The following is a 12,626-nucleotide window of genomic DNA, read 5'->3' on the forward strand; positions in this document are numbered from 1 at the left end:
CATATTGGAAATATACAGTATATTTCAGAGCATTTGTTATAACTGTATTGAGACTGTCCTTCTCAAACATATTGGAAATATACAGTATATTTCAGAGCATTTGTTATAACTGTATTTGCTATAACTGATTTAAGTATTTTTTCTGGCTTTTGAATATTTACTGCTTAGCGACTGCATCTTAGCCTGTTTATACAGCTCTGCATTCTATTTAAACTGTTTTTGTGTTGATTAACTGTTTTGCACTCTTAAAAGTTATTTGTTGCTTAATTTTACCTGTAGGCTAACACACTCAAGTGTGCTAGCCACTTAAAAGCATTTATAGCATTTACTGTCTGTTTTAAAAAAAAAAAAATCTCTTGTTTTCCCACCTTACTGAACTAGAGTAGTCCAGTTTCAGAGTTGCTGATCCCTGGGCTTTGTTTTTAGTTCCTGTTACTGATTCATTGCCTTATTAGGAAGGAGGGAAGTTTCTTTGCTTACCAGTGGGAGTGGGAAGCACTGAGCAGCCTTTTTGTCCGAATTGGTGAAGTTTCAGCCAGAAACTAGTAGTCTATTGGTCGTTTTGGGCCAATTCCTAGCTCCTTTCAGCCCCTGCTATAAAACACGCTAAACACGCGTTTTCCAGCTTGTACCAACTCTGCACAGATCCTCGTGGTGGCCTGCAGAGTGATCCAAGCAGCAGAGAGCTAAAAGAGTGACTTTCTACCAGATATAAGTATTTTTGTGGCTTTCCCACTGTTATTAAGCTAGCGACTGCATTTCGCCTGTTTTACTGCTACTTTAAGTGATTTCTGCATTTTACACTGTTTATTGCACTTTAAGTTACTAATTGTTGCAAATTGTTTCTGTAGGCTACACACTAAAGTGCGCCAGCCGATTTACAGCATTTATAGCATTTACTGTCTGTTTTTCCTTATCTCTGTAATAAAACAAACAAATCTCTTGTTTTCCCACTTTACTGAACTAGAGTAGTCCAGTTTCAGAGTTGCTGATCCCTGGGCTTTGTTTTTAGTTCCTGTTACTGATCCATTGCCTTATTAGGAAGGAGGGAAGTTTCTTTGCTTACCAGTGGGAGTGGGAAGCACTGAGCGCCTTTTGTCCGATTTGGTGAAGTTTCAGCCAGAAACTAGTAGTCCATTGGTCGTTTGGGCCAATTCCTAGCTCCCTTCAGCCCCTGCTATAAAACACGCTAAACTGTACTGCTGATCTAACCAGCATATCCTATAACTGAAAAGTTCATCTCTACTTGATTCCCAAGTAGACTATTCTCTATCTGTAAAGCCTAGCACTTACTCCTACAGTACTTGCACCTTGATAAAGCACTCTTATTATAGATAGTACCCCACCAGCCTAAAACCCACTTCCCGGAGTCCTTTGAAAGTTCTTTATCTACTACTTCTAGTATGTCGAGGGATCAGTTGCTAGTGTCCTCTCCAGCTCAACTGGTGAACCTGGGAATATTGAGGCAATGTTACAATTGCCTCATGTACACAGAACAATCCTCTCCTTCTCCCACAAAACACAAATACATGCGAGAGATGCAACTATATGGCCAAACTGGAGGCTGAGCTCTCTCAACATAGGACTGGCAAGACCAGACAGGAGGAGAAGGTAACCACACACAATACATACCCAGTCACACATGGTACCATCACAACTTCAAATCATACACATACTCACACAAAGACATACTCGGAGGCTCTGATCAAAAATTTACCAAAACAGCAGAGGCCACCAAAGCAGACACCCAAACAACTACCACCTCACGACCCAACACATGCAACACATAGACCACACAGTCAGAGTGTCAAACAGTCACAGCCCTTAAGGCCAAACAAAATGCCAGACACACTTGTCATTGGTGATTCCATAGTCAGACACACTGACGTCCCGCTCACCAGACTGAGTAAGGAGAAGGTCACAGTAAGCTGCCTGTCGGGCGCTAGAATCCGCCACATAACACAAGCACTCAGGTCTCTCAACAGCAGGTACAAGTCGACTCAGTCATTGTCCACGCTGGTGTCAACGACCTGAGACGCACTCCTTGGACTAAATGAAAAGGGACGCCGGGGAGCTCTCTGATTATGTAGCCCAGGCAGGTATGACCCTGACCTTGAGCAGTATCCTACCTTCACCTAGAATGATGCCACAATACAGTGATAAGATGATCAGCTTTAATAATTGGCTTAAATTCTGGTGTCATTCAAAGGGGATCCAATGTCTGTCTGCCTGGGATGACATGCTGGACAAGCCACGCTGCTTCGCAAGGGACGGCTTGCACCTGTCACCCCTGGGCTTCCGGATATTGGCAAAGGCTCTTGCCACCCCCATAGTGCCTTTTTTAGGCAAGGCTCAAATTCTAAACCTACCACCCTAGATCACCAAAAAGGAAAAAAACTAAGGGTAATGCTGCTCAATGCCAGAAGTCTCAGTCTCAAGATGCACGCACTCGAGGCCCTTCTCAATATGGAGAACATCGATGTCTGTGCTGTGACAGAAACCTGGTTCAAGGCTCCTGAGAGCACCCCAGCACTAACAGGTTTCACCTCATATCATGCGTTCCCGCCCCAAAATCCGGACAACACCAAGAAAGGAGGGGGGTGTCCATATTCATAAAGGACACCCACACCTCAAGGCTGGTGGCAACGCACGATGCATCGGAGACCATCCAGGTGCAATTAACCATAGGCAAGACTGCTCTGCAATTTGTAGCATGTTACAGGCCACCCTCTCAAACTCAGGAACCTCACATGGCCTTCCTGAAAACATTGGAGGATAAATGTATCTCCAAACACCATCATACTAGGTGACTTCAACTACCCTAATATAGACTGGGAACACTACTCAAGCCCGAACACTCTAACCCAAAGATTCCTGGAGTTCATAAACTCAAATGCCATGGAACAACTAGTCACCATCCCCACAAGAGGTGAAAACATACTTGATCTCATCATCACGAACATGGGATCAAAATGTTCAACACCGAAGTATACCCTCACTGGTGAGATCAGATCATAAACTAATCTCGCTGGAGGTCCTCATCCCGCCCCACCTGAAACAAAAAAGACCACAGTGAAAAACTTCTCAAAAGCCGATTTCACACTTCTAAAAACTAGTGTGGTCTCCTTTAAGGCCCCTGAGCCAGTGGTAAACATTACTCAAACCGCTGAATCACTTACAAATGCCTTCTACCAGCACCTACAGGACTGCATGGATCAGGCAATCCCAAACAAAACTAAGACTCTCTGTACCAAAGGCAAGCGTCCTGTCTGGTGGACCCCAGCCATAAACAAGCTCTACAACAAAAGGAGGAAGCTACTACAAGATAGAGCAAAATCCTTGAAAGGTAAGACACCTTTGATCATTATAAGTAAAAAACTAAGAGCTCTCATAAAATCATCAAAGGCAAATTTTGAGAGAAAAATCGCCAAGGACTCTAAAGACAATCATAAGGCCTTCTTTAGCTATGTTAGAAACCTAGGAGGAAACTCCCAGATATGCTCAGAATTAGTTCAAAATGATGTGAAAATTACTGAACCTACACACATTGCTAACATACTGGCTGACAGGTTCAGTGCAAACTTCTCCCCCCCCCCAAAACAAGAGATATCTATTCCAGAATATTGTTGGCCCCCAAACATCTCCAACGCCCAGGTGAGAACTGCCCTCACTAAGGCAAAAAACACAGCATCCATGGGACCGGATGGTGTCCCCGGCTGTGTGCTTCATGAACTCAACGAGGAATTAAACCCACAGTTAGGACAGCTGTTTAATCTTAGCCTCACCTCAGGATACGTACCCAAGGAGTGGTGCATGGCGACTGTGGTCCCACTTCATAAGGGCGGTGCCTCCACAGACCCTGGAAATTACCGCCCCATTAGCTTGACAAGCCTTATCTGCAAAGCCATGGAGAGGATCATAATGGAACTCATAAATAAAGACATAGGGAACTTGCAGACTTTGGATCCAACCCAGTTTGGCTTTGTTAAAGGCAGATCCTGCCTCTTAAACTTGGTTGACTTTTTCGAGACAGTCACCAAGGCCATTGATGAGGGAAAGGCAGTCCATACAGCCTACCTCGACCTGGCAAAGGCCTTCGACACAATACCCCACTCAGGTATCATCGAAAAACTCATCAGCTTGAATGTAAACCCATACATCACAAGATGGGTTGCAAACTGGCTAAGCGACAGAACCCACAGGGTCAGAGTTGCTGGAGCCATGTCAGACTCAAAGCCTGTCACAAGTGGTGTCCCACAGGGCTCAGTCTTGGGTCCACTCTTGTTCGGCATCTACTTTTCTGAAGTACAAGCAAACACAGGAGGGTTATGGCTGACAAAGTTTGCAGATGACTGCAAACTGGGCGCCATAGTCGAAAACACATCTGACACAGATATCCTCCAGAAGGGCCTCACAGAAACGGATAACTGGTGCCAGAGCCATGGCCTGAAGTTAAACGCCAAAAATGCATAGTCATACCCTTCGGGAAAAACAAGGTTACCCCTAGCTACCATATAGGTGACAATCCACTGAGCACAGAAAAGTCATCAGGGATCTGGGGACCCAAGTTGACAGTAGTCTTCGCTTGACACTCATGTTGCTAAAGTAGTTAGGAAAACCTTCTATATCGCCCACCTGATCATGAAGGGATTCACATCTAGATCAAGGGAGGTCATCGTCCCCTGTACTCATCACTCATTAGACCTATGATTGAGTACAATGCCCGTTCAGAATGTATCTGACCAGACACCTGATGCAGCTTGAAAGGCCCCAAAAGTTCCTCACCAAAAGGATAAAGGGTCTCAAAAATATGTCTTATGCTGCCCGACTGAAAGAACTCCAGCTTTATTCAGTCTCATACCGCTTGCTCAGAGGTGACCTGTGCCTGACATATAAGGCCATGTCAAACCCAGATTTGATGAATATGCTTCACCTCAAAAATCTAGATCCCTCAGAACCACAAGGGCGGAGACTTAAACCTTGACACGGTTATAAATAGAACGTGCTGGAGGGACAGATTCATCACCCAGAGACTCCCTATGCTGTGGAACAAAATCCCGGTACATGTGAGGCAGAGCACCTCGCTGGCCTTGTTCAAGAGGAATCTTGACCAATGGATGGGAGATCGCAGATATACCCCAGGGATTACTTCAGTGTCACTGCTTGACAGAGGCACAGAAAAATGATAGGTATAGTTTTTATTCAAACTAAAGGGGTGGCGAAAGCCACATAACTATGGGCTAGGCTTATAAATGCCCTTGGGCAGATAGCCTAGTATGAACCTATGAACCTATATAACCAATCATGAACAAACATTACATTTCTCGACAAATCAGAGCCATAGGCCTCTGAACAAATAAGGGTAGTTGACAGGCTACTGACTGCCAGTCATATACAAGGCAATACAGAACTAAACGTAAAATGAATCTAAACCAAACTAAACAGGTGACTTGCCCTGAAACAGAATAATGAGCTACAGTGTTATTACCATATAAAAATAAAAAGATCAATGAAATAATAAATCTAAACATATCTAACAAACTAAGAACTTATTAAGAAACTGTCCGACCAGAGCCAAACATAAATATCATGACTAGTAATAAATGCCCTGTTGACATTCAATAATAATGCCTGGAAATAATATTATATGAATAACAACAAAATTATCCAGTGGAGATTGGCTGAAACTTGTTAAAGCTCAGCCTGTAATCTCAAGAATTGAGCTGCTGCACAAAATTTCATTTAGGCTACACGTGTGTAGTTCTAAATTACAATAAAGTTTACTTTGGCTTTGACTATATATATATATATATATATATATATATATATATATATATATGAAATAATTCTGCCACCTATTGTTTCAAACTTGTAGTATATGTAATTGTTGCAGGAGGAGGTATTTTAAATCTAAACTACAAGTTATGTAAGTATTAGTCTACACACACACACACACATACACACACACACAGAAGCATAAACAGACTGACAGACTCAAAAGCATTTATTTAGAAATACATACACATTCAGAAACATAGACAGACAGACGTACACAAGCAGGACTTACAAACAGACCTATACATGCAGTACTTACAGACACTTTTTCAATAGATCTGACAAAGCTCATTTAAGGGTGAAAGCACTCATCTGTTTTTCAATAAAGATGTTTTGATTTCTAAACAAGTTATAATTGCTTGATTACTCTGAAGTCTCAGATGAACTTGTCTATAGTGCACTTTTTCCCTGATTTTTTAGGATTCTCAGCCAGCAGCATTGTTGCTCATAAGTACTGTTTTTTTCCTGTGGTATATACATACATACATACACAGATATACAGAGAGAAAGAGATAGATCAGGGTTGTAGGGGCTTGTCCCTGCTGTAGAGCTTTTTTCCTACAAAAAACATGTTTAAAATACGATGTATTGCTGTATTCAATGTGTGATCTTTTGAAAAATTTGATGTTTTAGTTGTTATTAATCAAATGCTAATTACACAGCATGCACTTACAGGTATTATTCTTGCATCTAAATGTAGCACTGAAAATAATTTGAATTAAAGAGGTCCTTAATGGAGTCAAAATCTTTTCTACAGAAAAAAAACATCCTTACCTGCTGCAGAATGTTCTGCACAAACTGAAGGTTTTGCAATCTTTGTTTGTTCACAGCCTTGACCTCAGTAAACTTTGCAGCCAGGATAGCTTCCTGTTGGGGAAAAATATATATATGTAAATGAAGTCCAATTTAAATAGTGAAACAAAAATGCAAGCACAGTCTTTGGGAAAGAAGGCGGTGCATTTTATCAAGGACAAGATGTGAAGGGATGAAAGGAACAGAGTATGACCGTAAGATGTGTTAGCACACTGACCGGCTAATTATTTTTGCTTATGAGTACCTGTAATAACCAAATGGCAAATATTCAGAACCTGAATACTGTACTGAATTATTTGCAGCACTGCTTCTCTACTTTTACAGTCAGATTAATCCACAACCACTTTTTTCCCATTTTTGCACATGGGGTAGGGGTAACCCTTCACCAGTGACAATCATCTGGAACCAAGGTTTACACCATCGGGTGACTAGCCCTGCCATGGTAATTCTTCCACACCAAACACTCGCATGAAATCACGCACTTACACCTATGGCAAATTTAAAGTGTCCAATCCACCTACTGCATGTCTGAGGAATGTGGGAGGAAACTGGAGCACCCAGAAGAAACCCATGCAAATACAGGCAAGACATGCATACTCTGCATAGAAAGTACCCCAGCTGAGAATTAAACCAGGGAACCTCTTGCTGTGAGGCAACAATGCTATCCACTGTGGCACCCATTCAGAAATTAAACATTATTTTTCCTAATGGTGGAAAAAATGCATGCTAGAATTATCAGCCACTTCAGAAATCTTACAGAGCTCCCTATGAATACCAGAGGGCAAGAAAATGTCAGCCCACAAGAAATCCATATTTGATGTAAACACATAGAATAAGTACCAGTTTACTGAATTATTCAGGAAATCAGGTACAATACAGTGTATGATGGCCCACCACTGGACCAGTAATCAAGTAGCCTAAATCCTCACCACTGGCAGCAGTGGGGAGAATGTTCACTGAGAGGATGACAGGTACACACACAGTTTTTCCAGATGCAGCTCTCTGCATCAAGTGAAATTTCCCTTAGGAAAACACAGAAACCGCAATCAGTCCGGGCTTGGTTTCACACTCTTCCTCCAGATCCCCAGTAAGACTCCTCACTGGCACAGATATAGAGTTGAAATCTCAGCTGAATAACCAAGCCAAGATCTCCAGCACCCTCTCTGTCCAACCAGTGCTTCATGCCCCTGCCCATGTAGCTGACACACACACTCTTTGAGGTTTGATTTGCACACACACACACACACACACACACACACACACACACACACACACACACACACACACACACACACACACACACACACACACACACACACACACACCTCGGAAAGGATGGCACAGGTTTACTAGCTATGCCCCCTTCTTCCCAGACTATATAGGTAGTTTCTTCTGCCACCAGTCACACGTTATCAGCTACTTTAAGGGCCTTAACAAAGGGTGTCTGAGTGTCCAATCTTATTGTGTAATATTAATACAAATGGTAGTTTGATCAAGAGCAAGGCTGTTAGGAGTGGCCCACACAGTGTCACCAAATAACTATGCAATAACTCTCAAAACTTAAATATCTCTACACCGATCAGCCACAATGAAAGCTTTAAATATATTTAATAATCAATAATAAAAGAACAAGACAATAGTATATATATATTCACAGTGACATCAGAGTTCAAAACCACAGGAAATATTTAAAACAACCTTGCAGGATAGTCTCAAATAAATAAAGAACATTATCTAAACTAAGCTTCCCTATATTCCTGACTGTATCTAATAGAATTTGCTAATAAGAACTTGCCAAGAGCAAGGCAGATGTGGTGACTGGATCTTTTAGTTGTTGTCAGGTCCAAGACAGAATGCCCTGTCTCACTAAGAGACTTAATATCTCAAATATTACTGCTGGGATAGCTTGCAGAATGACATCACTTCTTATCATCTAATTCTAGTTCCCAGGTGAAACCCTCACTGCTGAAAGCTGGCAGTATTTAGCATCTACATGTAAAAATACATAGACCTCAGATGTTTGGCATATGCTGGAAGTATTAAAAACTGCATTCCTTAGAGCTTTCAAGACTAGTAATTAGTTCACCCTAAAGGCAATACAGAAAGCTTCTCAGCACAGACTCTCTGTCTCTAACTGCACTGAAAAACTGAAAGATACAATCTTTTGTTGCATAGCATATAAAGTAATTTAATTTCAGCTATTTTCCTAAAATTTGCTGGACTGAAGTTAACCTCCTGTATTCTAGTTTCCATTTAGACAGTTATAATAGTGCATGTATATTTCTTTTCTCTTCTAGCAGGGCATACTGTGGATACATTTTAAGCACAAGCACTTTACAAAATACCTTTTCAACACACATCTGTACAAACCAGTTTGATATACATGTGACATACAGTTGTAATACAGTTGTAACATAAGCATCTTATATAAATCATGTTGATATTCACAAATAACATATAATTATTTACAAAATTCTAGCTAGCTGTGCTGGCAGTATCTCCTTTCATCACACAGTGTTTTAAAAAACTGGAATATTTCTGAAACTAAAATACTGAATGGCAACAACACAAATTTTTAATGGCCATTCACTGAAGGGTCGACATTATCCTCCAAATTTTCTACAGAGGGGGCTTTACCCTTCATTCCTCCTAAACAGGGGTATAGCCAGATATTTATATTTTGTACTCAGACCTCATGCATTTGCCCCAACCACCCAGAACTCATTTAAAAAGTGTACTTAATCTTCAAAATGCTACTTTATATTATTCAGTAGGGAACACACTATTGCAACTGCTGCCACTTATAATTATAAAAAAGCTATTTCACAAGGGGATCCCTTTTAAATCTCAAAATGTTGAAAGATCAACTTTCAGTATCTCAAGACTAAAATATCGAAAGTGCAGTTAATTGAAACTGCACTTTACAGATTGCTATATTATCGAATCTGCTGTCAGTGTGATGTGTTGTGGTTTGTGTTTGCGGTGCATTGTGGTCTGGGAGTTAGATATGGCAGACAATGTGTGACTGTGTACAGAGATTCAGGTAGGTTGTAAGTGTTTAAGGGTTTTGGGTAGGGTTTTTTTATTTTTAGTTTTTTGGGAAGTTTTGGGAGTTGGATAGGTTAGATGTGTGTGTGTGTGTGTGTTAGTGTTGAAGGCGGTGTGTTTTTTGGATGCTTAATATATGTGTTTTTCACGTGTATGTGTGATGGTGTGCGAAGTATGTGTAGGGTGCATAACTTTTTTTTTTTTTCAGCAAAAATGTTAATTATGTATATGTATGTATATATATATATATATATATATATATATATATATATATATATATATGGGTCTACTTTGATTCACTGAAAACTCATTTCACTGAATTTCAGTTCACCCTCAAAAAAATCGCTGAAAGCTCAAATCACTGAAAACTCATTTCACTGAATGAAAGTACTGAGGGGCAAATAAAATGTATATGCCCTTCTCCCCACTGTAGTCCGATCCTGGAGTTAGTATATATAGTTAGGGGGTGGGGGGCACCGCCCCCCACATTGGGGTGTGTGGGGGGGCTGTGCCCCCTCCCTACTTACCTTTTATATTTATGAATCTCATTTCACTGAAAGCTAACAAAATAGTAAATCAAAAGTAGGTGGGGGCTACACCCCCCACCCCCCCAACTATATATACTAACTCCAGGATCGGACTACAGTGGGGAGAAGGGCATATACATTTTATTTGCCCCTCAGTACTTACATTCAGTGAAATGTGATTCAGCGAAATGAGTTTTCAGTGATTTGAACTTTCAGCGATTTGGTGTGAGTATTTTGAAATTTAGTGAAATGAGTTTTCAGTGAATCCAAAAAAAAAAAATATATATATATATATATATATATATATCAGAGAAAACAAAGATGTTACATAAAAGAGTGCTGGATATACTCTGACTAGTAAGTGGTGCTAGTTCATTTTTTATTTGGAATTATGCAACGGGCGAAAACTCTTGATCTGTCCAACACCATTTTGATATTACAGCATACTGTAATATCAAAATGTCTGACCTTATAAACATTTAAAACATATGTGCCTTCATGGTCTTGTAACTTTGAAATTTAGTAAGGTTGCTGACTTAAATAATTATTTCCTCCTTTTAGTCTTTTAGCTGAGGTGGCAGTGTGTATGAGTAATAGTTTATTTCAAAGAAACTTGAGTTTGTAATTCTAAGTCGATACACTGTCAGTAGCAGGAAGTGATGTAATTGCTATGATTAAGTAGTCACATAAGCAAAAGTATGTCTGTCTGGGTAAGTGACAGAATGGAACAATGTACTGCAAGTAAAGTTGTATAATTATTCAGTTCTGTCCATTTGTGTTTCAGTTAGAACATTAAGTTAAACTGGTTAAATTGTTTCTTTTGCCCTTTGGTAATAAAAAAAAAACACACTGAGGGAGATTCAGAAAGGTTACTGAGCAGGGTAAGAGTGTTCACAGTAACCATTTCTGATTCACAGATAGTCCTTCTTCAGTGTTCTGCCACAAAGAGGTGCAGCACCATGGTGGATTGCATGTAGCCTATCTCAGTTGCTAATGAGGCATTCTCTTGTAGTGGCCTGTGCTAATTAGCCATGTGCTATCCCCCAGAAATGTGTATGGGGAAGCATTTATGCAACTGATTGATTCAGAGAATTGCCCAGCTGCATAATTTAGCTTAAATGGTGAAGTTAATGAACATAGCCAAAAGTTCACATTCATCCATTATTTTTAGTAGGTGAGATCACATCACAGGTAAGTGCTGAGGTAATAAATTTAAAAGTAGTGGTGGGAGGTGAGTGCTTGTGTGTATGTATGCCTGCATGTGTGAGTGCATGCAGAGAAATGAGATGTTTCAGGTAAACGAGAGAGAGTTTGTGTTTGTGTGTGTGTGTGTGTGTGTGGATCATACCTATAAAAGTTCCTACACTAGCAACCAAATCCTGCAATATTGCAGGAGGGACAATAGAGTATGAAAATATCAGCAGCGGGAGGGATGCATCCTGGGTGGCTGTGTGTGCATTGCAAAAGGCAAGATAGGATGCTTAGAGATACACGCATGAGCTATGTAATGCATGTAACACATGTAAGCAGTTGTTCCACAGGTCATGAGAGCATATCTAAACAATCCTCCCTTGGTTTGTGATTTATTGATCTTTACTGTTAAAAAGAAGTTCAACTGCGAGCGATAGTGAGGAATTACAACTTTTGTCTGGCTTGCAGAACTTGTATGGTCAGAACAACTTTACTGTACTTACTTAAGTATTTAGTTGTATATTGCTCATGTGATTTTTTTTGTCATAGAAGTTGATTTAAGTTCTCTTCAAATTCTGTGGTTAATGATTTTGGTTATTCTTTTCTTTTACAATATTTAATTCATTTGAAGCTGAATATGGATTCCTTAAATGAGTGTGCAATTAATGACTTGCTAATACAGAAATATCTTGTACAGTGTAATAAATGCTGTGCATGTTTAAAGGTAACAGCTGATAACAGTGGTGATCTGTGTTCCTCGTGTCAAAAGTTGGATGTTAGAAGTAAATCTAGACTTAATGATGATGATTGCACTTGTGCAAATGGCACAGCTTAGAGAACTGTTGTTACATATGTTAAGGACTGGACTGATTAGATAAATAATGTTAGGCAAAGAACAAATAGAACACATTTAGGAAATGATGCATCTATTGTCTGCAAAGATCGATAATCCCCTATGAAACAAGGCAATGCCCCTGACAGCTATGGAATTCTGGATGCAAGTATTCAGCAATCTGAAGATCCAGCTTGTTTTGAAGGAAACAAAAAAAAAAGAAAGAAATTAAGAAGTTCACAACAAATAAGGAAGAAAAAGAAATGGATTAATGACTGCAAAGGAAAGAGAATACGTAGTAAAAAGGATTCTGCTTTGTTATGTAACACTCTGGTGACAGGGAATGAAGATATCAGAAAACCCTCAGTCTACAGAAAAAG

At 40.1% G+C, this 12,626-nt stretch overlaps 1 protein-coding gene across 1 annotated transcript in view; it reads right to left on the bottom strand.

Moving 5' to 3' along the window:
• Nucleotides 1–12,626, bottom strand: part of LOC122816337 (periplakin-like) — a 416,450-nt gene that overhangs the window by 41,885 nt on the left and 361,939 nt on the right. The window contains exon 19 of the mRNA XM_044089064.1: nt 6,610–6,702. Within this exon, the coding sequence (XP_043944999.1) occupies nt 6,610–6,702 (93 nt within the window). The remainder of the gene's footprint in view (nt 1–6,609; nt 6,703–12,626) is intronic.

The sequence above is a fragment of the Protopterus annectens genome, chromosome 12.part0 (genome assembly GCF_019279795.1).
Source record: "Protopterus annectens isolate FY-2018-M chromosome 12.part0, PAN1.0, whole genome shotgun sequence".
In the NCBI taxonomy this organism is placed as follows: Eukaryota; Metazoa; Chordata; order Ceratodontiformes; family Protopteridae; genus Protopterus; species Protopterus annectens.